The sequence below is a fragment of the Anser brachyrhynchus genome, assembly GCF_964034855.1.
Source record: "Anser brachyrhynchus genome assembly, chromosome: 4".
Lineage (NCBI taxonomy): Eukaryota > Metazoa > Chordata > Aves > Anseriformes > Anatidae > Anser > Anser brachyrhynchus.
In genome coordinates, this window is record NC_137698.1 from 9,796,001 (window position 1) to 9,822,681 (window position 26,681).

General features: G+C 39.1%; 1 protein-coding gene across 13 annotated transcripts in view; it reads right to left on the reverse strand.

Moving 5' to 3' along the window:
• GRID2 (glutamate ionotropic receptor delta type subunit 2) overlaps positions 1-26,681 on the reverse strand; it is an 800,504-nt gene that overhangs the window by 64,555 nt on the left and 709,268 nt on the right. For all 13 annotated transcript variants that reach the window (XM_080592187.1, XM_080592186.1, XM_080592181.1 and 10 more), the window contains one exon: positions 17,449-17,615. In XM_080592187.1, the coding sequence (XP_080448313.1) occupies positions 17,449-17,615 (167 nt within the window). The remainder of the gene's footprint in view (positions 1-17,448; positions 17,616-26,681) is intronic.

The window sequence follows — 26,681 nt, forward strand, 5'->3', positions numbered from 1 at the left end:
CTATCACAAGTAATTCAGGTACAGAACTGACATTGCAATTATTTTTACTAGTACTAGCCAAAAAAGAACTATGTCTCAATGACCACAGATCAAATCTCTCCCACAGATACAGCAGTATACCTGCATTGAAAACTTCCAATTATTGGAATGAAAACATACAGCTGTCAATCCAAAGAGAGAGTTTAGGGAAGAAAGTATCTCTGTTTGACTTCACTTATTACTTTCCAATAGCCCATCTCTGTCAAATAACAACAGTATTTTATGCTATTTAACATGTAAAAATCCATCACAACGTATAATGGATTTATCTATCAAGCAGAGATAACAGCAGTTCTCGTGCAAAATGCTTGCAATAAAATTTCAATCCATGGGAAATGCACTGGAGTCTGGCTTTTGCTGGAGTCTCAAAAGCAAGTCAGGTTTTGCTAAAAGGTTCAGGACCCAGGTGAAGAGCACTGAGGCAATTTATGTTTTTCATCTCACTGATCTTACAGGAAAGCAGGCTCTTGGTGGCAATCACAAGTACTATCTCTGACTATAAGAAAAAGAGAAAAATAGACTTTGTTCTACTTTTGCCAAGTCTGTTCTACAGTTTTTGAAATGAAGAGTTGTGAATCTCAATGGCACCATAGAAAAATTCAAGATTTCCATAATTGTTCTACTACAATGAATAATCAGAGACCAAATGTTGTGTTATTATCATCAGCTACATCTCTGATGCAATCTGCATTTATTATTCTTCAGGTTTGCAAAGAATAAAGACTTGCTTGGAAAAAAATGTAGGCTTAGTTTACAATAATGGCATTCTCCTCTATACTACCATTCTTTTAAAGCTGAAGGAAAGTGGGTGTGAGAAAAGTGAATGGAATTGAGCTGTCTGTTAAAAAAAAAGAAAAAGAATAACCAAATGATTTTTTTTTTAAACTAAACTTCAGTCATATATTCACATCAGGCCTTTTTCTACATGAATGTACAAACTGATACTGATACATCGCTTCTACCAACTGCCACTTTCAGCTCCAGATTAAAACAAAGAAACAAAAAACGAAAAAAAAAAAGAAGCCATCCCAACATGGCTGTGTGGGGCTGGACACAGTAGTTAACATTAATGAAAAATTCTGAATTTTACAGATCCTGATGTCGATTTGCCACGTAGCGATAGCTCTATCTGAAAATGCCTTCCTAATTTATGTATCATTCAAACTTAGAACTTGTCAAGAGTTTCTTTTAAAGTTTCAGGAGAGGTTTCAGTAAAAACTATTTACTGTGTGGAGTGTCTGAGTGCACAGCTGATGAGGAAGGACAGTATACCTTATCAGCTAAAAATTCGTTGCTTGGACCGAATGAGAAGAACAAAGATTCGGGTTTAATAGTGACCAAAAACTACCAGTATGATCAAGTTGTGAAAGAGGCAAATGCTGTGCCAGAGTGTACCAAGGAAGAAATTTCTGACTTGAATTGTGGAAGGTACAGGTGTGATTTCATCTGACACCCTCTGCACAACTGCCATTACTCACCTTCAATAAACTAGGACAAGTGCAGATATGAGATGCAGGGATAAGCAGGAGAAAGGAGGCCTTATTGCAGGAGAATAAAAACCCTTCTGAGGTACACAGAAAAAAAGGAGGAAAACTGAGAGTGAGTGAAGACAAACAGAAAAAAGCAAGATAAGGAAAAGCCAACATTAACAAAAGCAAACAGTAACACACTGGCTATGAAGAAATCTGGACTTGACTTATGAAGAACATTCTGACACACAAGTCAGGAAAAGCTTTCCAACAATAGCAGCACCAGAAAAATAAGACATTTCTCACAGGAAAACACTCAAGTGAACAAAAAGTCCCCCGGACTGGTATTGAAATGCAGCCTGATGAATTTGTGAAAGAAATCATATAGTGTGCTTGCCTATCATAGCAGGATAATGGATTCAGTGACCCAGCAGATCCCTTAGATTCCTATGGTCATATAACAGCAATAAAGTAAATTGCCTGTTGTTTTGTCTCGTGGGTCTTCTGCTCTATCAGACAAACAAAGATCTTGGACTGCAGAGCTAAAACCAGTGCAGTGGCAATATTTGTGGGGCTTTGGATTGCGGTGAGGGACATGTGGAAGACCAAGAGCACTGGAGCAGTCCCCACACCTCTGCTCCCCTCCTCCCCGCAGTGCCCAGCTTCAAATACCAAATGCCTGTGCTCCCTGCAGAGCCAGAGCGGGAGAGGGGGCTGTGCCCCAGCACAACCCCAGAGACAATTTGGAGCGCCTGAGGGAATGTAGGGTGCTTTAAACAGCCTTGGGAACTGTCTGATACTTGGCTTTTGCCAACAGATGGCTTTCAGTGATGTAGAGTAATTGGTCTTTGTAAATAAAACCAGCTATATAGTAGTAATGAACCGTTAACTCTATTAATGCTAACCATACTTACTTAAAATGTTATTATAAGTGAACATATAAATAGCTAAACAAATGCAAAGTTATTTCAGAGCTCTACAGGGGATATTAAATGATAACTTCACTCCTGTGAGACCCTGAGGATTTTACTCAAAAGTTAAGGTTTCTTTATTAAAAACACACTTCGGGCTTCCTGGTCCAGTAGAGATGTATTTACAGCAACCTACTTCTAGTACTGAGGGCTTGTAACACTATAACTGTAGCTTTATACCTTATTATCTATGTACTATTATTGTTATTACTTATTATTAGCACCCATACACTAACAAGATGAAGGATGGACCCAAGTGTTAGAACTAGTGGGTTGTTCAGGGACCATCCCTCCGTTCTGTGAGGATTTTACACTCTTTCTTCTGTGCTAACATATGACACTGGGAAACACCGTCTTTCCTTATACTTCTCATGTGTCTGCAAAGGAATATCAGATTATCTCTCACTTCACCAGCCCTCTAAATAGCTGTAATCTGAAACCACTTTCTCTAGTGCCTATTGCTGATGATAATCCCAGATATACAATGTCAGCATGGCTATGAAATTGAAGCACGTTACAAAAAAGTGCCTTCCAACACTGTTGAAAGTTTCAGCCTCCCACGTAAAATGGATCATTACGGTATCATTTTCATTTTGGCTTTGCTGTCAAGTTCTCGGTAGCAAAATTCCACCAAGGTTTTAAAATTGGCTCCTGTCACCTTGCATCCGACTGCCTCAGAAACACGGTTGACTACGGTTGACTTCAGCCATTGCTTTATCCTTAATTTCATCCTAAATAAGCCCAACCCTGTAAGAACCACAGATGAAAAATTCCCACTTTTTTATCATATTGAACATATCACGTTCTTGAAATAAACCAGCATCACAAAGCTTTAATCCTCTTTCAACTTCCTCTAAATGTCATCAGTCAGAAAACTGTTAACTCATGTCTGACAAGAAACCTGCTTCCTTTCCCCTGAGACTCCGGTGAGATAAGTATTATTTTTTTCCCTCGGAGCGGTTGATTACAAAAGAGTGATGCATCAAGAAATGCAATCTCCAGCACATGATCAATATTGGTACATTCGGTGTTGAGAGGTTTTAAAATGCAACCCAATGTATGGCAAAACCTTTGCTGTGTTTCAAGGCACGTGGTTAGGAGATGCGCTGGGAAACCAGCTGTGTGGCTTCATCAGGCACAGGATAGAGCCTCCCTGCAGCAAGCCTGAGACACATATATGACAACCTGTGTGTGAAGAATCAGTCCTCTTTTCCCTCTGGTATGAAAGCCAGACTCCTGATGGAGAAGTAGGCAGCTCGTGTTCAGACTTTTGCCAATCAATAAGCTAAAGATCCATCCTCTCCTCTTCGTTAAACATAGTCCAACCTTCAAGCAGTCTGGGATGTTTCAAAACATCTCTATTTGTGTCAAGTTGCTCAGAAAAATAAGAAATTTGTGCCAAGATGCATCAGAGACATACTTTTTTCGTATTAGGTCTATCTTGAGAGGGCTCGGAAGCGGTTTCTCTGAGTTTTGAAATAAATTAATTTGATCCTGTCTACGTAGTGATGGACTGAGCAAATTTCATATACACTTCTCCTCCTCCCCAGAATATTTAGCATGGAGAGGGTTGCTTTATTTTAGGAAAAAAAAAAAAAAAAAGAACATTTTAATAGATATATATTGTAATATTGCTCCAAGGCCCCACTTTACCAATTTTCTCTGTCAGTATTTTATGAAAAAGAGCTTGATAGATTACTCTTATGAACATGTGGCTTATTTATGTAATTATCTTTCATTTTCTCTACCAGTTTATGTTTATTTACAAGGATTTCAACTTTCTCAACAGATAAAATTTCTGTGGGGAAATTTATTGGGTGGAATGGTTTAGTAGTCAAGGGTATGAAGCCTTCTATTTTGTGTTTATTACCTGGTAAAACCATATATAATTCAGGCAGCAGTAAAGCTTGCTGTTCTCACGTGTGGATCTTCTTCAAGCTTGCATGCAAAATCTAAGTTCTTAGACTTAGCTTTCTCTTCACTTCATAAAAAGGAAAAACAAACAAACCTGCCCATGTTAGAAGTGCCAATAGGCAGGCCCAACATTCAACTGCAAGTCAAATATCTGCCTGCAGGTCCCATCCACAGTATAACATGGCCGGATGACCCCGAGATGCGTCGTCAGCCATCACTTCTGCAGCCTGTCTCCCCTGGAGCACTAGGGAAGCTTTGACTAAGCATCATAAAGGACATTAATGAGAGACCATATTTTTTTTAAAACATGCCTCAGGGCTCCTTTATAAACTGTTTCCTGCGATAAAATGGACAAGCCACATGCAGGGTTGGCAGACATATGACTGCTATAGCAACTTGCAGAATGACTTCATAGATGTAGAGCCATTTCTTTTATCAATCATTTTAAATGTCACCTTGTTTATTAAAGAACAAACCAATAATATCTGGAGCTAATGTGAAAGACATGTTATTGATTAAAGTCAAATGATCTACAGCCCCAAATATTTCTGTCACGAAGCAGTATTAGTAACTGATATTTCCTTTGAGCTACAACTACTTCTTCTGTCCATCAGCCTTCCTACCCTCCTTCAAGCATACAAGTTGCAACCATCTGACAGTAATTGCTATGACAACTGATGCTGGTCCCAAGAGTACGGAAGACAATACCAGCAGCAAAATTCAATAAGCAGCGTAATGAAGCAGAACAGATCGTGGGAAGTTTGTTGTGGGTTCATGGTATGGACAGTAAGCAATCTGGAGTATAAACCAGATGTCCTGGGGCTATACATGCTCCAGGCTGGAGCATTCACATATGCTGCTAAGGGTGACCTAAGTGCCCTGAATGGGACAGGGAGATGCTTCACAGTAATGGAGTATAAGCTTAGAGGAGAAAGCAGAAGGCTGATTGCAGAGGAAGAGTGGTTTAAAAATCAAGCAAACAGATTCACGGACAGTGGGGCCAGAAAGGCCATTACAACACCTCATTCAGCATCCTGTGTGACAAAGGGTTGACTATGTCTTACAGCTGTAGGTAAAGCCAGAGGAAGATTTTCAGAAGAGCAAATCAGGGTTAAGCAGCCTCCTCCCATGCATTTTCAATTTTCTAAGCTTTCAGCTTACCGGCCTTCTTATCCCTGCCACAAAGTAATCATCCAAAGACAAAAATCTAATGTTCTCACAAAACTGAAAAGAAATAAACACACTTGTTTTTATCTTCTCATGTTCTAATAACTAAGGAAATACCATAATCATAACCAGATGTTAACTGTATAGCATCATTATAAGGCTGATTTAGGGTTGGCTGGCTGAATTAATTGCATTCCTCACCTCCTCTTAATTCAGACCTTCTTCATTTTATCATGTCTGATTCTGGAACTATTATAAGCATTTCTTTTTTTCCTATTTCTTTCTATCAAATAACAGGTTTCTACTTTCACCTTTAACAAAGATTTCAGTTTAGGAATTCCTAATGACATTTAAGCATCTAGCTAATACTAGTTAATTTAGCTAACTACAGTGTTATCAAGGAACAGACAGGTAACACAAGAGAAATGATCAGCTGCAAGTTCTGATTGACAGGGCTATCAGCAGTTGCCTCATAATTTCATGATTTGTTCCCAACTCTGAGTTAAAAAATAATCATATGAATATCGTATTTCCTCCTTCAGGTCTGTGTTACTTCATTCCTTTAAAACCGAGTCCAGGAAGTTAGTTGAAATTTCTTTGAAAGAAATCCTTTCAGTGGCTCAAGTTCAGAGTGGGTAATAATGCCCCCAACTAGGAAACGATTCCATAGAAAAGTAAATGTTGCCAAGAAAGCTTCTTACAACCCTGCTGTCGAAGCACTATGACTCAAGGCAAGCAACACTAATGCCCCAAATGAAAGCAATGCAGGCTGCTGGAAAGAGCAGCAGACAAATAAGGACATTTCTTGCCCTGGTGCAATGTTTACATTAGCACTGGCAGTGCAGGAAGAGGCTCATGAAATCCAGTGTCAGGTCTAAGGAGAAAAGTACTTTTGTTCATAGGCAGCACACTGGGTATACTGCTATATCCAGGACCAATAAATCATCAGTTTTATCCACAAGCATCACAAACTGAGTTTTAAGAAGGCATCTCCAAATAGGAATAAACTATCCTGTTTATCCAGGTCAATATATCAATAGAGACCTGCAGCATTTCTCCCGCTGAATAAAGATACTGTGCTATTTACACAAAGATAACCCACACCGTCACTATTAAGATTCAGCCCTGCGATAATTCTAGCTGTAAAGGATCTGCCAGATGTGTATTAGTGATGTAAAGGGATGTAACATTTAAACGTTTTAGTAAGGAGCTTATCATTGCCTAGCCAAGATGAAGGGCTAGCATCTCTGCTTTTTCTTCAATTTGGAAAATGACGCTAGTATATATGGAAGTGCCTGTGGGGATTGGTAAGTGTCTCTGAGCAAGCATCTCTGTGAGCAAGCAAGCAAATCTTCAAAACTGAACCTAAAATGCAGCACTGTGGGAATCATCTTGGTCTGCAGTAGGCTGAAAAGAGCACAGCATGGTCTGCTCCCAGTGCTGCCAGCCCAGGACATAAGTCTCCTGGTGACAGCCTCTTCCCCAGGCTTTACTTAAAACATAAGCTAAAACATGATGACAGTTCAGCTCAGCGAACACACAAACACATCACGCTTCCTCCTAGAAACTGGAATAAAAAAAAATCCTTCACTGTGACCCAATCCCGGTTTGCCAGTTTTGAGGCACCCCGTGGACCCAAAGCTGCCCTTGCCCAGCTCCACCAGCCTGGCCAAAGAGCTCAGCGTTAACTGAAACAGCAGTAGGAAAGCACTGTGGGCAGAAGAGGAAAAAGCAAACAGGGAATTTGAAATCAAGCTGGCAGGAGGGAGAGGAAGAATGGGGTGTTGGTGTAGCTCCCCACATTGCAGACTAGGGGTGAACATAAAACATAAATGCTGCTGCCAGCATGGTGATGTACTTATATATACAGCTATAGATATATTTGTTCTTGGATTAAACACCTGCCAATGGTTCTTTCTAAGAGCCTTTATTTTCAAGAGACCTTATGTATTTAACTGGGAGCAAGATTGTTATTTTCAAAAAAAAAAAAATATTTTAGGTATTTCTAATTTAAGAGGGACATAAAGAATGAAAACAAACCTTCATTTCCTCTGGCTTTTAACAATGCTTCATTTTCAATTGCTTTTTTTTCTATGGATTTTACACTTTTCTCCAGATTTATATAAAATGTTGGAAGGACGGAGGGGAATTTGATGCTGAGGGTGAACTCCGATAGCTTTTTGAAAGCTCTGACTGCTGCACAATACGTAAGCGTGACTGTCAGAGCTAATGCCTTTATGTAGCTTTGTGTAGCACTTCACAGGCAAAAAAAGAGAAAGGAACATAAATTCCCTGTTTCATGGGGATGCTAATCTTGGGCCTAACATCTAAATTATGCCAAAGATATATTTATAGGATTAAATCATCTCATCAGCTAGACCAGTAGAAATCTGGCGTAATTCTCTGATCTGAAGATCCATTGCTAATTAAGCAAAGTCCCCCAGAATCCAAGGAAACTAGTGCAGCCAAACGATATTACAAAACAGAGGGCAAGCTTCTCAGCCAGTTCAAGGCTCAGCTCTGCATGCTTCCTCCTCCTCTCACGTGTCACTCTAGGGATATCCCATGCAAACCCAAGAAAATTCAGTCCCAGGTCAGGAACTTCTAATCCGCGCTCTCAAGGCTGCAAATCCCTCCTTATTATTCTGCTACTTTTCTCTACAAATATTACTGTAACAGAATTCTTCCCTGTTTTGTTTTTTTTTTTTTTTTTTTCCCCAAAGTTTATCTGTTCTATGGGTTTCAGATATCTTAAAACATACTGATGATCTCTTTGGGCATATTTTGGAACCCCATCTATGAAACTGGAGCCAGTGTAGCTAATTCACCCTTTTGTATTTGAAACTTTTCTGCTTTGTTGAGAGCAACTGCAATATGTAGATATCTACAAAAGCAAGGTAATTCAGTGGCAGCTCTACTTCACTGCTCTGGAAGCTTGCTTCTTTTTACCCTCTTCTTTCAGCTGAAGACAACAGTAGTAAATGTAATGCAAAAAAAAAATACTTTTAAATTACAGTAAGCATAAAAGGATTATTACCTTTCCAAACAAGTGTGCTTCCCCCAGCATCCTAAACTGGAAGGGCTTAAAGATGGAACTTTCAAAGCCCCTGCATGCATTTAAGCACGTGAGAGAGAGATGTTCTCATGTGCCATGATAAATTACTACCAAAAGGACTTAAAGTTAATCAGCAGTGTAAGTACCCTCTCGGTCTAGGCCAAAACCCCTCATTATATTGTGCTGGGACTGTAATGGACTGATTATTAAAATCCTTCTGTTGAGAGTGATCATTAGAGGAATACGATAAAGAATTTGATTAAGAGGAAGTCAAAGTAAGATGTACTTTACTGAGTCACTACCAGGAAGCAGAAAAGAGCAATTTTCGATACCTTGAATATCAGCATAAAAAATTAGATATTTCCTGATTAATTCTGTTGTGTGGGATTATAAATCCTGCCTTGCACTCCTCTTCTCTCCTCTCTCTCTTTTTTTTTTTTTTTGGCAGGTCATTTAAAGCTTCTATTTTCTATTCATTTAGTCTAATTTTATTCTGTTTTATCTATTGTTTTATTGAGCAATTTCATTATTCTGGTTCTGTATAAGACTTTTCCCTTACTCAGGAACTGCAGTCTGTAATAACAGCAATCAAGGCAGTTCATTCTGACAAATGTGTGTCAGAAAAAGACTGCTGTGACTTTGAAATATTGAAAGTGACTGATAACATAATGTGTGAAGCAGAATAAATGCATACAAATGGAAGTTTTAGCTGAGCAATCAAAGTATGAACTAAATACAGTGTCAGAGCCCTGCACTGAAAGCTCTATGTGCAGGTGGGTACAATGGCAAATTGCTAAATGCACTTTGCAAGTGTTTTATGAATAAAGTGGCAAGCAGAGTTTTTTTTCTTGGCCATACCATCCTTATTTCCTGCTTGCACTTAGCCATAAAGCAGAATGAAGTCATGTTTAAGTACAAAATGTGGCTCTGGAAAGCACTTGGCTTTTATAAAAGTTTTCAGATCTATGACGGCTGGGATCAAGTCCCTGCTTTATTCTGTGCTAATCTAGCTTCACTGGCACTAAAGTAGCACACAAAGATTGTACAAACAAGAGTGTCAACCATTTCCAGTTGATCCATGTTAGCAAATGTTTCTATCTGGTTTGACTCCTCCAAAGCCTATAGTGCTAAGGGTTGCTTGCTTGGTAGCCCATTCTGAAGAACGTCAATGATAGGGACCTACCTCTTCCTTGCATGCTAATTCAGCACAGGAAGACACCTCTGCTACAAACCCTGCTGCCGCTCTTCCTTGGCTCTACACCCCAGAAGCAAAATTCTTAGCTTGGGTATTGTCATAACCCCACATCGTCATACCATCACATTCACTATTTACCAGAGCACTTTTCAGCTTTGAAAACAGGCTTTATTTTCACACAGAAGCCTTTCATTTTTATCTGGAAAACAGGACCAGCTGAAGATTAGCTTTATGGCCCAGCTAAAGGTCAATTACCATCTAAACTAACAAAAAGAGTTAGGAAAGGTCTATTATTCTCTACCATTTTGCTACTCTTGCTCATTTTATCAGAAACCTGTATTTTGTGCAACTTAGGTCAAGAGGCAGTAACCTTTGGCAGGTAGTACTGCCACAGGGGTAGAGGAGCTAAACCCTTTTTTGTGGTTATTATGGTTCTCCCCAAAAGGTTGTCACATAGCCAGATCCCTCTTATTTCCTGAGAAAACTTTGCACTCACTTTCTACCTCAGTTTGAAGTCAAGACTGATGCCCAGTTAAACCTGTTCCCCTCAAGGCTGATGGACAAAAGCATAAGGGAAGGTGGTCACAAAAACTGAACAGTACTACAGGAAAGCGTGCATTAACCGCAAACATAACCTCTTCATTAGAGATTCATAAAATGGAAAGGTCTCGGAGGGAAGCCACTCACTTTTAGCTTTACTGTCATCAGATTTATAACCAAGAAGTTTCAAATTCTGCAGTCGTGCGCTCACTCTATAAAACTTTAAAACACACGAACAACTCAGCTAACAATAAGTGTTACTTCCATATCGTTGGTTGAGCAATGCTACTGCCTGTGACTGTACTGCTCGTGCATCTTTGGTCAGTATGTGGTCACTTTGCAAGACAAGTGTGAGGTAGCTATAGAAATGGACAGGGTTAGTAAGAAATAGTTCACAAAGTGATGTTTACCAGCAATTTAACACATTACACTTAGACTGTTTCTTTGGTGTATTTCAGGAGTAATGATGGGGAACTTCTATGCATAAACAGCTTGCCTGGCTTGTCTTTCTGAAACTCTGTATGCAGTGCCCTTTCGGAAAGAATAAAGTAGCAAGGAAAATGAGAATGTGGGGAGGTGTCTTTTTCATGGCACCTCTCTTCCAATGTCCAGCAACTCTCCACATGTATTGGATACAGAGCACACAAAGCAGGCAAGCTTTTTTTGTCACAAAGCAGGCAAGCACTTCTCTGATTTTCATAGCTCAATGCTGTATGAATGCAAGAAGATCTAATGCCTTTCCCTTATGACTTTCCTCCTCATGCTTCATCAGAGTGCTGCTACTTCTGCATCCTGTAATGTACCCCTTCAATTAATATTATATTTTAAAAGCCCACTAACCTGCTAGTTGCTGCTATATATTTTCGTGAATACATTTTCCATTATGTGCATGTTATAAACTTCAGACCAACTGCAAAACCTTTTAAACGACCCCATCAGTTAATATTACAGCGTACTAAAAAGTTGCTAAAGTGTGTTTCTGTAGGCGTCTCCGTCTCTTTCAACTTCCAACCATGAATCTACCATGGACTTGAGACTTTCAAGGCATGGAGATCTATTGTGGTTTATCTCAGAGGACCTGGGTCAGAAACAAGGAAGGTGGACATGTTTTGAGACCTAGGGCCTAATGCAATTCCTGATTTCACTCCTGCAAATCTAATGTAGACAGTTGTAACATAAGGATAGAATGTGTTATTTTTTATGACTGATAAATATTACTTTGGTGTGTTAGTAGGGGGATTTTTACTTAACATCCTGCTTATCTGAGAAACTATCTTGTTATTATGTGCTACTCTGAAGTTAACTCTTTTCTTAACAGTGATTATATCTGAATTAATTAATGCTATATCCTCATGTCAAATTGCTCTGAAATCTGGAACTAATTGTCACATTCTCCTTTAATGTAATTTCAGTTATATGAACTTGTGACACGATCTAAGGGCAGGCTCTAAGAATTAAAGATTTCTATTTAAATTCAGAGTTTGCTTCAAGTCCAACGATCCTCCCAGTTTGCAGAATTTTCTAATTTTCTGGTAGAATAAAAAGTTCTCGATGTGTGTGTAGGTGATTTTACTAGCTTCTCTGCTGTATTTTTCTAAGTGTTTTAAATGCAGCTCAGAATAGCATTGCAATTCTAAACAAATAATGGAGGCAAAGCAAACCTGAGCTCTTACTAATGGCATCTACTTACTATTCTTCAGACGATCTCTGTATTTAATCACAAAAAATCCAATTAGATCATTATGGCCAGCCCTCTACAGGGTTAGGATGTAAACTAAAACTCTTCTTTTACCCATGTCTGGCAAAGGATAAATTAGAAAGTAAGGGATATTCTCAGATTTTCATTGAAAAAATATGTGGGGGGAGGAATTTCCTCAAAGAAAGGGGTACATAGTCCCAAGGACTCAGAAAAAGAAATGAAGGTAGTTGGGAAGGAAGTAATTTTCTTTGCGCTGTAGTCTTTGGACATCAGTGACCTCCAAGACAGAATGAAAACCCGAGGAGAGAGAATTAATAGTGAGGAGACAAGAAGAACACATATTTATGACTCAGGGCAGGAACTTTCTAAAACTCAGGGTTTTGCTGATGAGATAAAAAAGGACATGAAAAAAAACACATACCATTTATTTAAAGCATACCTCTAATGATTTGCTAAAGGGGGAGTCTGAAACTCTACATGATGGCTTTCTCTTTGACTCCAGAGTTTTGGACATCTGAAAAATGCAATGCTTTTCGCTAGCGAGGTGTCTTAAAGCTCGCCATGAGAAAATCATTATAAATCTCCATTTCGTTTTTTCCCCCCAGGACAGAAAGAAATGACTGGCTTCTCTAGATGAAACACAAATTCTCTGCCACCCTTTGTGATTTATGCCAAATTAAATCTGAGGTTTCTGCAGAAACTACATGGTGGCTGTACCTTCCATGAAATGTGCCATTGCATACTCAGCCCCTAACAAATGAGTACCAGGAGGCGTGAGGCTGTTGTTTCTTCTTTGGCACACAGACAACTTTATGCATCTGGGAACCTGTGCTTGGCCATGGTGAGTGCTGTTTAGGGAAATACAACTGATGAACAATGAGCAAGAATCCCATTCTACTTAGCCCTGTGGTCCATTTTGCCTTTTTTTCCCCCTATTGTTGCTGTTTCCTTTTATTTAAAAGTGAAGTAATTGGGGCAGAGCGCACATGGACAGTGTTGGAATATGAGAAATGCAGCACGACTCTGGTTTAATTTCTCAGTGGTACTTGGTTTTGACAGCTTTGAGTTGCTTAAGTGAGAAGCTGGCCTCTGATGAGTGTGAAATTAGTGTTCCTTTTCCCTCTGCCTCTAGCACGCTGCCTGGCTGCAGAACAAGCGAGTCCACCAGCAGAGGAAGGGGGATGTGAACAGGATCAGAGAGCTTCCCCACCACCTCCTCCTCGACCCCCTCCAGAAGCCAGCCACCGGTGCAGTGCTCGAGCCATTGCTGCTGCACTGCAGGCAGCACGGGCAGCCTGTGAAATACGCTGAAAGAGCTTGCAATTATATTTATGCCTTCTGGGGGGCAGTGGAAGTTTTAAAGTTTAGGGCTGAAAAGACTTAATAGGTGTCAAATTTAGTGTCAGCATACGGTTCCTTGTGAATCAAATGACACATCCTCTTCAAGATCTCCTACGAAATTTGGCAGTTCCTATTATTAAAGCCCCTGTCATTACTTTGAAAGAAAAATAGAGAGACATAGAAAACTGACACACTGCATGGAGGCTGCTAGTGCTCAGAAGGTAAAGCCTTAGTGACAAAGGCAAGGGGACAGCAACCTACCTGAGCACATCAACTGGCTGCCTAATGGCATGGCCAGATGCAGTTGTTAAGATCTCTGACACATGAATGAAGTCATCAGGATCCTATGACAAGTACATCATTCAAATATTACCCAGAGCATTTCCTATATTATTTGTGCTAGTGACACACATTATTTTTTGGATGGACTTGAAGGACCTGCTTTCAGAGGCAGCAATAGGCAGAGAGTGGTCACAGCAGCTGTCTGGGACCCCTGCTGGCCACTTCCCCATATCCATTACAGTAAAATGCCAACCTCACTCTGCAGTCCGACCTCTTGCTGTTGCTCATGTCTTTTATTTATTTGTTTAGTTATTTATTTTTGCCTAGAAGAGATTTTCTGCATATGAAAAAGAAAAGTCTCAAAGATCAGTTTCTTTGTAGTGCTTTCAGTTGGCTACCCTTCCCTTATGGTAACTGTACCCATAAAAAGGGCTTTTTTTAAGGTATATTGATATTGCTCTTTAAATTACATGACTCTTCTCGTCAACAACTTTGTTCATCTCCAAAATGTTAGATTTCCTTCAGGATGGAGAGAATAACCCTGAACAGGGTTTCAGATTCTCCAGTGTGGCTGGAATTAATTTTTTAACAGTAAATGTGCATAGTAGCTGTTAAGTGAATTTTGCCACACCCTTCACCAGTATTTCACTGTTCCCAAGATTGCATTTATAATCAAAATTCTAAGTTTCAGCTGCATCAGTTCAAATACATGGCAGCGCTCACTCCTCTCTCTGAAGGTTGGAGGCATTTCTTTACACCTGTAAAATCATGAACACAAGTGTACTGAGTGTCAGCACTGTCTACGCACCGTGCTCCAGGCACTGCAGCCTGTGTGCCTTGCATGTGTTAATCCCCTATAGAACAGCATAGCAGACATCCCAAACATAGCGTATGTTTGTAAATCCCAAATGTCTAAACCTCACCACAGTGTTATCATGACTGCAACTCATACCCTGTAGCCTGGGGAACGAGGGGTGAGTCACCTCTCTATCTCTTTTACTGTTTCTTTGGGAATGGCCTGAATGTTCAGAAAAAGTAATGAAAAGCCTTAAACTCATGCCCATGCTTCCTGCACCGAGACCAAAATCTCCTGTAATCTTGCCAGACCTTTTACAGATGCACCCTAGGGATTTCACACTATGTAGCTTATGGGTTTATATGAAATTTCATAAAAGAGAAGCCCTGTATTTTCACATAAATATATTTATTTTGGGAAAGATCAAGAAATGCCAATATATTTCAATCCAGTTCCCTACTGCATTAAAGAATGTGAAATATTCATGTGAACATTTGCTAATCCCACCCAGTGAAATCTACTTTCCTCTCTATTTAGTATGCAGGCTGCAGCAGCTGAAGGTTGTTCAGCCTTTTCATTAGGAAAAAAAATAAGGATGATTTGTGAAAACCACATGGAAGTGATCATAAGGAATGGTAATGAAGAGTTTTTGGAAAAAAACACCTTGTAAACTACCTTGTAAGCATGATTCCTCTTCCATGTGTTTGTTTCTTATACTGTGCTTTGCAGATTCAAAGTGTAAATTTGTATTTATGGACATAATTACAAGTGCAATATAGTAAGATCTCATAATACAGAAATAAAAATATAAGGGCAGCACAGACATTTGCAGAATATACATCTCTTAATTCTCCATTAGGTAGCATAACTCAAAGCAAATTCCAATTTCTCTGTTCAGCCATCAGTCTTGATAATGCAACTAGTTATTTTCTCAGCAGTGCTAAGTTTTGCATATCTATCCAGACCCTCCTGTGGTCAAAGATCTCACAAATAATCCCTTTCTTCATCCGGCTGAACTCTGATAACTATAGCAGGAAACTGAAAATGAGGAAGTCTGAGTGCCTACGATCTCTGATTTCACCAGGGAAAAACATCCGACCTTGGAAATTCATTTAAGTCCCCTTATGTTATATATTCTCTTAGTATTAAATGGAAATGGCATTTACTTTCCACTGAGAGATGGTAATATTTAAATAGTGCTTTGAAGGTCCTCAGATGAAAAGAGCTATATATGTGCAAATTCTTATGCTTCTTTTTGCTTTCCCACACCTTCAAAATATAATACACTGAAATTCTGTTATGAAATAAAATTGTTCTTGGAAATGTCAGGCCTGCACAGACCAATGATCCAGAAGTTGCAAAAGGCATCAGAAGATCAGCCTCTCCACGTGTGGAGTACTGTGATGCAGAAGATAATCTCTTACCAGAGCCAGCTGTGACCATCTCCCCGATGTACTGAGAACTACAATAACTTTATAAATGATGTCAGAAACCATTCCTAAGGGGTGGTTTGGATACAACCATCTTGACTTGCAGAGCGATAGTGGGGCAGACAAGGAAAGCTCAGCTCTTCGCCATGCCATGCCACCTGGCAGGTACATTATATTTAGTAATAAAGACACAGTCTATGAAATTCCCCCGTCTTCAAATATTTGTACTCAAGCTTAAATGGGTAATGCTCTGAAGAAGACAACTTAACACCTTGACTAACACCTGAGACCTCTAGCAGATGGAAGCATGTCTAGGAAAGATTACAGGAAGAAATTTTGCTCCTTTGTTTTGCATGGAGAACCCGACCAGAGATTTTTAATGGACACTGCCTGGTCATGTCCAGAATATTAAAGCATTTAGTAAATAATGGCCTATAATGTTAATTGTAATACATAAAGCAAATATATGTTTCATTTAAATTAAATTTGTCGTTGATCCTATGTCAGCAAAAACTTCAGCTGAATCATTCCAAAAATACAACATTTTCAAAGAATGTAAGCCTTCCTTATTCATTTAGTATGTGTGAACAGATATTCAGACACTGATTTCTCTGAATCTGCATACTGTTACTCATTAATTACATTCTTCTCTATCTCATTCTATGGATTGAAAGCAGAGGCAAGACCCTGAGTGAAGCATATTAGTATGACACAATGGTTCAGCCACACTAAAAAATTTCATCACAGCAACTGTAAAATTTTGCTACATGAATCTAATGCAAACCTAAAAATCCTAATGCTAAAAAAAAAATAAAAATTAGAAACTGGGTTGAAAGAATAGGTTCAGAATGAAAAAGAATCATGAGATTAACCCACATCTTCTCCTAACAGTCAGACCACAGATGTATGTGTATTTTTTTATATATATATTTCACACACATCTTGATTTAGGAAACAATAGTGGAATGAAGCATGAATGTTGCAAAGGCGCAATACATAAAATTAGCACTTCAGTTTCTAGTAGGAACTTAGTGCCAGAGGTACATCCAGAGATCTCATTTTTGTAGACCAAGTGATTCATTAGGTTTGGGATCCGCATCTATGCTTTTGGGTTCTAATACAGGTCTTTTCACGGAAACATCAAATATACTTGTTCATCCCTTCAGTTCTTCCATCAGCAGTCAAGTTTACCCTTTTCTCTTTAAGAGAACTCTTCTATAACAGGAAAGGTTGAATAATGTTGTCCATCTAAAACAAATGCATCAACTCTTTTCTCATTTTTCTGTTAAGTTCAGCCTATCTCCTATCTCCTGTTCGTCAAGAGAAACAAAAGCAAACCAAATAAAAGCAACAAGAAGTGTTTTTAAAGAAGCTTCTACAAAACTGAACAACCCTGTATCTTTGAGAAAATGAATGCCTATGCAAGAAATCATGAAGTGGATTGTAAGAACAAGATGTTTTCCCTTAGCAGAAAATTAATTTCAAAGAAGGGTCCAGAGCTGAGAGAGACCTTCTCTTAGGACCTGTTTTTCCTTTCACCGAGCACTTACCTTTGTGAGAAAACATCTCGATAAGGGCTGCCATGCTGCAGTGCAATTCCATATCCTCTGTCCGCAACAGTGTTCCCGACCGTGTAAAAAGAGCAGTCTCCATCATTGATGGCCACATATTCCAGTACCGCTGCATCCCATACAAAGGCATAGTTCCCATATTTCACCTGCAGTAAACAGAACAAGACCTTAGATGATGGACTGTTTGGTCCAAAAGGAGGTCAGTGCACCTCAAAAAGGTGGCAGTCTCAGCACAACCTGTTCTTTGAAGAAAATGAAGTTTGGGTGCCCAAGAGCTGTCAAAACCAAACACGCACCATGACTGTTACAACGTGGTGCTCTGGTTGAGCAGCTCAGCAGAAATGGAAGAAAGGTGCTCTGTGAACAACATGCCACCACTGAAACAGTCCCATGCAAGAAATATTTACTTTCCCTGCTCAGGGAACGAGAGGAAACATCAAGCTCCCTCCATCAGTGTTAAATTTCACCCCTAATCTTCCACCGAGCTTTTTCTTTGAACCATTAAAGCAACCATTCAGTAGGAAGACAGGTATTCACACTGGGAGAAGTGCGGGAGGGTATGTATGGATATCCAGACTGAAGAGCGCAGTTCAAGACGGTGCACCCGTCAGTCATGCTTCACGTTCCCACAGATGGCAGGAGCACCCATTTGTCTTTTGGACTTTGTGAATGATTGTGGATAAGATCACACCAACTAGTTTTTTTCTTTTTTTTTTTTTTTTTTAGAGAGAGAGTGTTTCTCTCAGCTAGAGTCAACATGAAGGATTTTATATATCTTCACAGACTTTTGTACAGCAAGAGCATGTAAGTCATTCTGCTTGATTAAGATAAATCCAAAACAACTCATTATCTCTATAGGCTTCTGAAGTAATATTTTACCATCCATTACATTTGAAACAAATCTAGATTTTTTTTCCTTAGTTTAAATATATAGAACGTGCACAATATTTTAAAATGTATTCAGAAAAAAGCTTTTAAAAACAGAAATGTGATCTAAATAAATCCTCTTCTATTTCAGTGAATTTTCACTTTCCAGTCTAGACACGTTTCTCTAAAAAAACAAAACAAAACAAAAAAAACCCACAAACCTCTCTATATGTTGTACCAGAACATTTACCAGTTTCCTGCTTTGTTGGTCTCTGTGTTAGACCTGAAGAATCACTTTGTTTTTTTTTTTGACTCTCTGCTTGGCTTCACTCAGAGTTTTCCCTATGCCATATTAGCCAGCTATGCTGTAAAACCAGGCTCAACCCATTGACTTTGTACATCTAATGGGAATAAATATGTGACAGCTAAGTGAAAAGTAAACAGCACACAAAAAGGCCATCTGGGGCCAGGCAATCCAAAGAGAATTCAAAACCCAGTCAGCATATCAAGATAAGCAATGTCAGTACATCATCTAGATTAGTCTTTGACAATGTAGATTATGTTTTTAAAGACTGTTTACACATAAAAGTTACTGAAGCAAGTCACACCGGCTGCTTGCTCACAAGATGCAGTGCACAAGGAACTATTGCATTTGGGACACATTCCTTTTCATGCATAATCAATCTGAATTAGACACTGCAGGCCTGGGAAGGGAATACTTCCTATTTGCATTTGTAGACATGGTAGCAGGAGGATTCGTGTAGATGTTGGAGCAGTATTATCTGTGGACTCTGAGTGATTGGCAGGATAAAAAAAAAAAGTTTTCAAAATACATACACATATTAATGCAGGACTGGGTTTGCTTTAATGTTCAGGCTCTGAAAATGGTTAAGAATGCTCTTTTGTCTCTCACTGGAGGTTTAGGTCTATCTAAATGGCCAGGGCATAAAGGATACAAGTAAGCTCATTGTTAATAAACAATACAACTTGTATGCTTATCCTAAAGGCACCACAACTCACAGAGTGCTTACTAGCTTCATTTTGTGCCAGTGCACTTACTCCGATCTTCCTAAAGGCACCACTTGGCTAAGAAATAGAGAGCATGAGTGAGAAAAAAGTGCTTTCGGGGAGCATTCGAAAGGATAATGACTCAGTCTGAAAGGATCATGGTGTGCAGGCAGTAAGGGAGGGAAATAGGAGGCAAGAGCAGAAGATCAGAAGTGGGGAAATAAATTATGAAAAGGATCAGATGGACTTTCCACACAGAAGAATTAAGAAAAAGTACGGTTTAAAGAGATGAGCAGTTTTACATATAGGTAAATAACCTTTGAGGTGATGACAGGAGCAGAGGGGTATGTTTTGACACCTGCTTTTGTCATACCTCACCCTTTTAACATCCTATGACACTGAATTCACATAAGTGCTTGTAAAAAGACTTATCAGCTGCTCAGCTGGTCAGGAAGAATTCTCTTGATTTGGCTGCCTTGCTGTAAAACAACTCAGTGGGAATATATGAAAGTGTTAAAAATGCTTACTGTCAATAATATCTGTGATGAAGTGTTATATATAATATCCTTAGAGGAGACCTGATAATATCACAGTTCAGGGTAACATAAAGATATTACTTCTCACTGGTAAGATCACAGTGAGTCTTGGTTAAAGCACATGAGGCAAGAGAGATTGAAGAGCCGGATGGAATCATCCCAACCGTCTACCTTCAACATGATTGCTCCATGCAGCAAAATACATTTTTTTAAGAATTTTTGCCACTTTCATTTACAAATCTATGGAATTCAAATCCATACAGCAAACGTAAGTTGCAACAGCCAGACATGTAATCATTTCCTTTATTGAACTACTCCTCAGTCTAACAAGTTTTAATGATATTCACCATATTTATTTTTACTTTTTTTTTTTTCAAATAATGTTTCGTCACTCATACTCTCTGAGTTATTTTTCCTTGTGCAGTTCTAAATACTCTAAATTTTGGTGATGACATCTTTTAATTATTGATCAGCTTTTCCATTACTTAGTAAAGCTGGATATAGCTAATAGAGCTTTCTTTAATTTTTTCTTGCAAATCGATCATTTCAGCCCTCCCATTAGCAGTAATACTACTTTTGAACTACCTCCAATTCATAATTTTCATATGAGGAAAAAAAAGTCATGTCTTGCTAAGAGACAACCAGGGTGGTCTAGCAGCTCAAGAGGAATCTTTAGCATATACGTCTTCTGAGGTTCACAGCATCAACCACCTGTCCATGGATCTTCCACACTGCTTCAGCCTGTTTTTTAGCCTAAAAATCATAGAATCATAGAATACCCTGACTTTGAAGGGACCTACAAGGACCATTGAGTCTAACTCCTGGCTACATGCAGGACCATCCAAAAATCAAACCAAAGATCTAAGAATAAAATTTTGCTGGTGTACAGCGCATGTTGAACACTGCTGATGTTGTATAGATTTGCACCTACAGAGAGTAGGTAGTTATAGACTGAAAAAGGGGATGATGCTCAGGGAGGAGGGAGAACAGAATTTCAGAACAAAAAGTCAGTTAAAAACTTATGCCCCTCACTCCCTCCTGCTTTCTATGAGAAGCACATATTTTTTAGCTTTCCAATAGCAACGCTCAAGACTTCCACTTTGGACCTCAAAATGAATAACAAGAATTCCAGCTCTGCATTATCAGAAACAGTTAAAGAGCTTATGGTCAGTCAATTATAGGGGCTAGACAAAAGCAATAAAGAAATGGCTTTTTGTAACTGGTGGCAGATCTCCATCTCCCATTCTCAGTTTCCACACCATTATGTTGACATTTTGATTTGAGATAATAACATTTCAGGATGGTGGCAAACCTGAATGCAGTTTATCCAGCACAGGATGGCTGGGGAGGCATTTGTACAGGGGCAGCATGTTACCATTCAGCAGCCACCCCTGCCTTGCAGCCTGCCAGCACACGGAGAACTGAGCTTTCCAGCAGTATATCCCCCGCAGCATCCTGCCTGTCAGCACAGCAGAGGCTAAAAAGGTTTTGGAGTATCTGATGACTATTGCCATAAAAACAAAAGCAGAGGAAAATTAAATCTCTTAGTTGTTCATAAGGGTATTTTGAACTCATGAGCTATGCTGGTCATTAAGTGAAACCAGGAGGTACGGATGGTACCAGGCAAAAATACTTGACTTCACTTTATGGTTTTGTGAACAATTTCAAAGGAGTTACTGTAAAGAGAGTTGTTATAAAGAATAGGGGCCATCAGCACATAGATGGTAAAACTATTTCTCTAAGGCTATTCTATTTCTGTTTTCTATCACTGCACATTTACTCGGTTTTTATTTGCTGAAGCCCTGGCCTGTAGATATTAGTGGAAATTTATCCTCGATGACTCCACCAAGAACCAGTTGAATTATACTAGGAAAGCATTTAAAGCCATTACACTGTTGTATATGCACATATTTTATGCCAACACTGATGTGAATAGTATTTCTTCTCACAGCTAACCCATTCATGAAGAGTAGGATGAATAATGGATTTGTGTACCAGCATTCTATAAATACATTTCCGAGTCTAAAAAATTATAAATTTCAGGAAAAATAATTGTAAGTAAACAGCAAACAACTACTACAATTTTTCAGACTTGAATTCTTGGACAACATCTTTTCTATATTTCATATTCCTCTTTAAAAGAAATATAAGGGATCCTCATGAAGGAAAAATATAAAATAAGGAGCAGGATAAACAGAAATGGTATTTATTTTTCCTATACACCTCTTTTAAATATTTAATTATACGTAATTGTGTTACCTACTATAAAAAGAGAACAAAACAGCATTTAAGGCTGGGGAAATCTTAAGTTCAAGATTCATCTGATTCCAATTATATGAATTTTCTGAGAGAAAATCTGAAAGTGGTAAGACAATGCTGACTGGGCCCATTTTCTGAGTATCCTATTCCCACATGGTGGTGATGCTTTCCCTGTGCATCTCCATCCCGAGGCAGGCACCATCCTTCCCCTCACACCACTGCGAACCATTCTCTGCCTACAAAGTTGTCAGCTGTCTTTTAGCCAAGAACACATGGACAGAAACAGACCCTTCCCCTGCATACAGCAGCAGTAGCTCCAGCTCTGACCTAAAAGCAATCAAGGACACTGATTCATCACCTGCTTCATGTGGTACATTCAGTGGCACTCGTTACACGTACTCCTCTGTTGACCATTCCACTACACTGACTACATGGGAAAAACACCATCAGATGCTGCTAGTCCTATGCCTATCACTGTGAACCTGAGACTTTGGCATATATAAATACTAAGTTTTCTAACAATTTTTGCATTTTTGGTATGTAAGCAGCAGCTGCAGACTGCAGAGGGCTGTGCTTCATTCTGCACAGCAGCCTTTTGAAGGCTCTTATTATATGAGGAAAGAAAAAAGGGAACAAAAGCAAAAGAAAATTTGCAAATATGTAAGTGAGAGCTAATATACATAATGTGGATATTGTGCTCTGAAATGGGAAAAGGCAGAGATAAAATTTATGGTGGAAACTTAAATCAGGATTTTTGTGTTACCAGATGTTGCCAAATAGCTAGATGGCATCTGCAATTAAATCTTTTTTATTTATTTATTTATTTTTTTTTTTTTGCGGAGGGACTGGAGACACATTGATCTCCATAATCCTCCAGCAAAATGAAGTTGCTGTTTATCAGGCTGAAGCAGAAGTCAGATCTTCTGCCTTCAGAGAAATTCCAGTTTGTTATTTTATTTTCCTTCAGGAACAAAGATTTCATACCTTGGTCTTGGTTCACAAAGGGAACAATTTCTGGATTATCTCTGTTTGGATACCTGTGAAATAAAATCTCACATTTCAGTTTTGTAGAGCAAAACCAAACCCACTTATTTAGCATTCTTTCCAAATTATTATAGTTTTTAACTACAATGTTGCAGCTTCTTGCCACATACTCCCCCTTAGGATGGCATCAGTGGCTGACCTACCCAACTTGAGTGTAATGCAGTCATGCAGTCAGAGAAGAATAAAACGAATCTGTTAGCTCCCTGCAGTACAGGTTGGGATTTGTAGCCCCATGGTGGTATTAGAGCACAGAATAAAATTTCCTATGCACATAAAACTCTATTTAGTCATCAAGGCAAGCATCTAATTAAATAATAATAATAATAACAGCAATAATAACAACAACAATAATAAAAACAACTTCAGGATGTCATTTTGCAGTGTCCATAGAAAGCTATTTAAATTCAAGAGTCACTGTTTGACAAATACCGAAACTTATTCTCTGTATTTAATCAAACAGAAAAGTGCAGAATCATTTCTAAAAGCGTTATTGAGCTTAGTGGCCAAGAGTGAACAGCAGCAGGAAATGAAACCTTGGGGAGCTAAGGGAAAGAAAGAAGAGGTTAGAAATCCCAACCTCATCTCCTCTTCTGTATGAAGTTTATCTTTCATTACACTGGCATATCAGCTTCAATGGCATGTCTATTTTCTCCAGATAAAACTTCATCAGGAAAAGCATTAATTTATTTTATGCAACCTGCCACCAACTTCTTGAGAAGAGCCTCATCATCACGTGTACTTTTGTTACAGTGGGCAGACCTAGAGTAATTCATCTGGAATTAGAAGAATTACTGAGGCCTGAGAGCACTGTAATGTGAGAGGGCCTTTGTCTTAGACTGGTTTTCCTGTGCTCAATGCATTCATATTTTGCCATTGCAATTAAATGCATCTTGAAAGATAATAACCAGAGCAAAATAGAGCGGAGGCCAAAGGTCCAATTTCTGAATGCGGTCGGAGAACAGAGTCAGCCACTTCTCCAGGTAATCTCAGCAAAGCACTAAAAAGGCAGTGGATCACTCTGCTTGCTGTCATGCAGCTGAATCACAGATTCATTACAGCTACTGTTAATTTCAGATGGGAGGGAAACAGGAGAAAAAAAAAAACAAAACACAGAGAAAATAAAGAACCAGCAAAGCAGACCTTTGAAAGGTAAGGAAATTATTTTTTTTCATACCAACTTCTCCTTTATTTTATGACAATTTAATGCTGCAGATACTACTGGAGGCTATTTTAAGCGTATCACCAGCAAAATTCATATGCAGAAATGACATGAAAGCATTTCAGGTTCCTCAAAGACTTAGATCTGTGGTAGCCAAGCGGCAGTCCCATTAATAAGACAAATTTAAATCAGATGTTTTCCCTTTTTGATATACTTGCATTTATATAACCGAAGACTTCCTGTTTTGATATACTTGCGTTTTTGGGTCAGCTAATCTACAATGAAATTACATTTAAATGTGGGAGCATACACAGATCAGTCCTTTTCATCTGGGTGAAAAAGTAAAATTCTGTGGATTAGAGTAGCAGGAAGAAGATAAATGCAGTTGAGTTTAGAAAAGCAGCATCTCTATCTGAATTAAATCAATCCAGCATGATGCTACCTGGAGGCTCCTTATTGTCCCAAACTTGGGTACACCACTCTTTAGAATAGAAGCAGAGCCAATATCACTGTAATTCTACTGTAATGTAGACAGCATTTCTTATTCAAATAAATACCTTTTGAATACCAACTGAGAGGTAAAAAGTCATCAAAAGTCAAGAAATTATTAATCAACACCATTCTTCATCTCAAAAAGTACCTTAACCACAACATAATTCTTTGCAAAAACACCTATTTTACTAAATAATCCTCCAGTAAATTCTTATTTGAAAAAAAAGTTTGTATTTTTCAATTTAGAAACATATTTTAAACTAACTTTATTTAAAAAAAAAAAAAGAAATATATATTATTTGTACAAGAGTTCTGGCCACTTCCAGAGTGGTATTAGGGTTTAGGATGTTCCACAACTCATGCAAAAGAATTTGTTACCTATCTTCTTTTTTTGAACCATTTTATACTTCTGTCTTTGATAGGGATCTCCTGCCTAAATTTGGATGGAGCCAGTTGGGCACTGCAAATCTCAACACAATCTTTTGAAGCTCCAAAAGAAATGCTTCACAGCATTCCTTTTCTTTTCCCCCTTTGATATTTCATTGCACAACAGTTTAACATGTTTCCCTGTATTTTGGTAGGAACAGAAAGGAACAGGCTTGGACCACTCAGCTCAGTGCTTCCACATTATTGTGTTTTCATGTAGACTTTGGTGGGCTTGAAAGCCACTTCTTCCCCTGGAAAACCTCCATGAAGCCATCGTTCTTCTTCTTCAGTAACTCTTCCCCTTAAGCACAGTGGTTCACGTGGCTGCCTAAAGCAGCAGCCTGTGATTTCCCATCCCTGCAGAATAAACAGATACTGAGACGTGTCGCAAGCCCTCAGCATTTCTAGTTCCTGTCAATACCTGCTATTTCCATCGTCCTGAGAGTTCAGTAAGGGCCACCACTGGGCATCTTTAAGTGTTTTTTTCAGCTGGCTGTAAACTTAGGGTCCTGCACTGAGCGGTGTCACAGAGAAGTTTCTGCCCTACGGTGTTTCCAGTCAAAGCAAACATTTTAAGCCCAAACAGGTCTCCTGCAGGCAGGGCAGTCCCTTCTGTCCATGCAGCCTAGAAGATGATGGATGCTGCACAAAAAAATGTTGCCCCGTCCCTGGGTCAGTGTGTTGTTGTTATTCCTTCAGCATGCGGTTTCCTAATGCCACCACACTGCCCCCTGTCACCAGCTTGTCAGCTCTTTAGTGGGCCCTCCTGAACGGATTTTAATATACTGAACTCTAAACACACAGGAAAAGAAAATGTTACAGATCTGAGCTAAGATTTTCCATTTCTTTTGCATTTTACTATTAGAACCTATGGAAAACAGTAGGAGCTGCAGAAAGATGAACACCCGTGCACTGTCATCTTTTTACTCGTCAGACTGCCTGCTTGCTCTTACTATGCGGACAACTGAGAAGATGACAAGACCCAACAAATTGTAATGCATGGTCCCTGTAGTTATCTTAAAAGCTAGCTCCTCTCTGCAGTTGCCGGCCCTGCAGCAAGCTGTTGGGGGGAACAGGGTGCCAGGGTAAAAAATAGAGACAGCATTCCCTGTGTACTTAGTGGTCACAGCACTGAGCCTGACAGAATTCAAGAAGCATTTGGACAATGCTCTCAGACACATGATTTGATTTTATTTATTTTTTTGGGGGGTGGTCCTTTGGGGACCCAGGAGTTGGACTCAATGATCCTTGTGGGTCCCTTCCAACTCAGTTATTCTGTGATTCTATGAAAATGCTTACAGCCTTTGCCTTAAAGTGTACACAACTTAGTTCACCTCTGGCTATAACCGGTGCAGTAATTTCCTCTTATCCATGGCTATAGCATTCATTTTGCACACCTTGTAAAGGATGAATGAAGTACA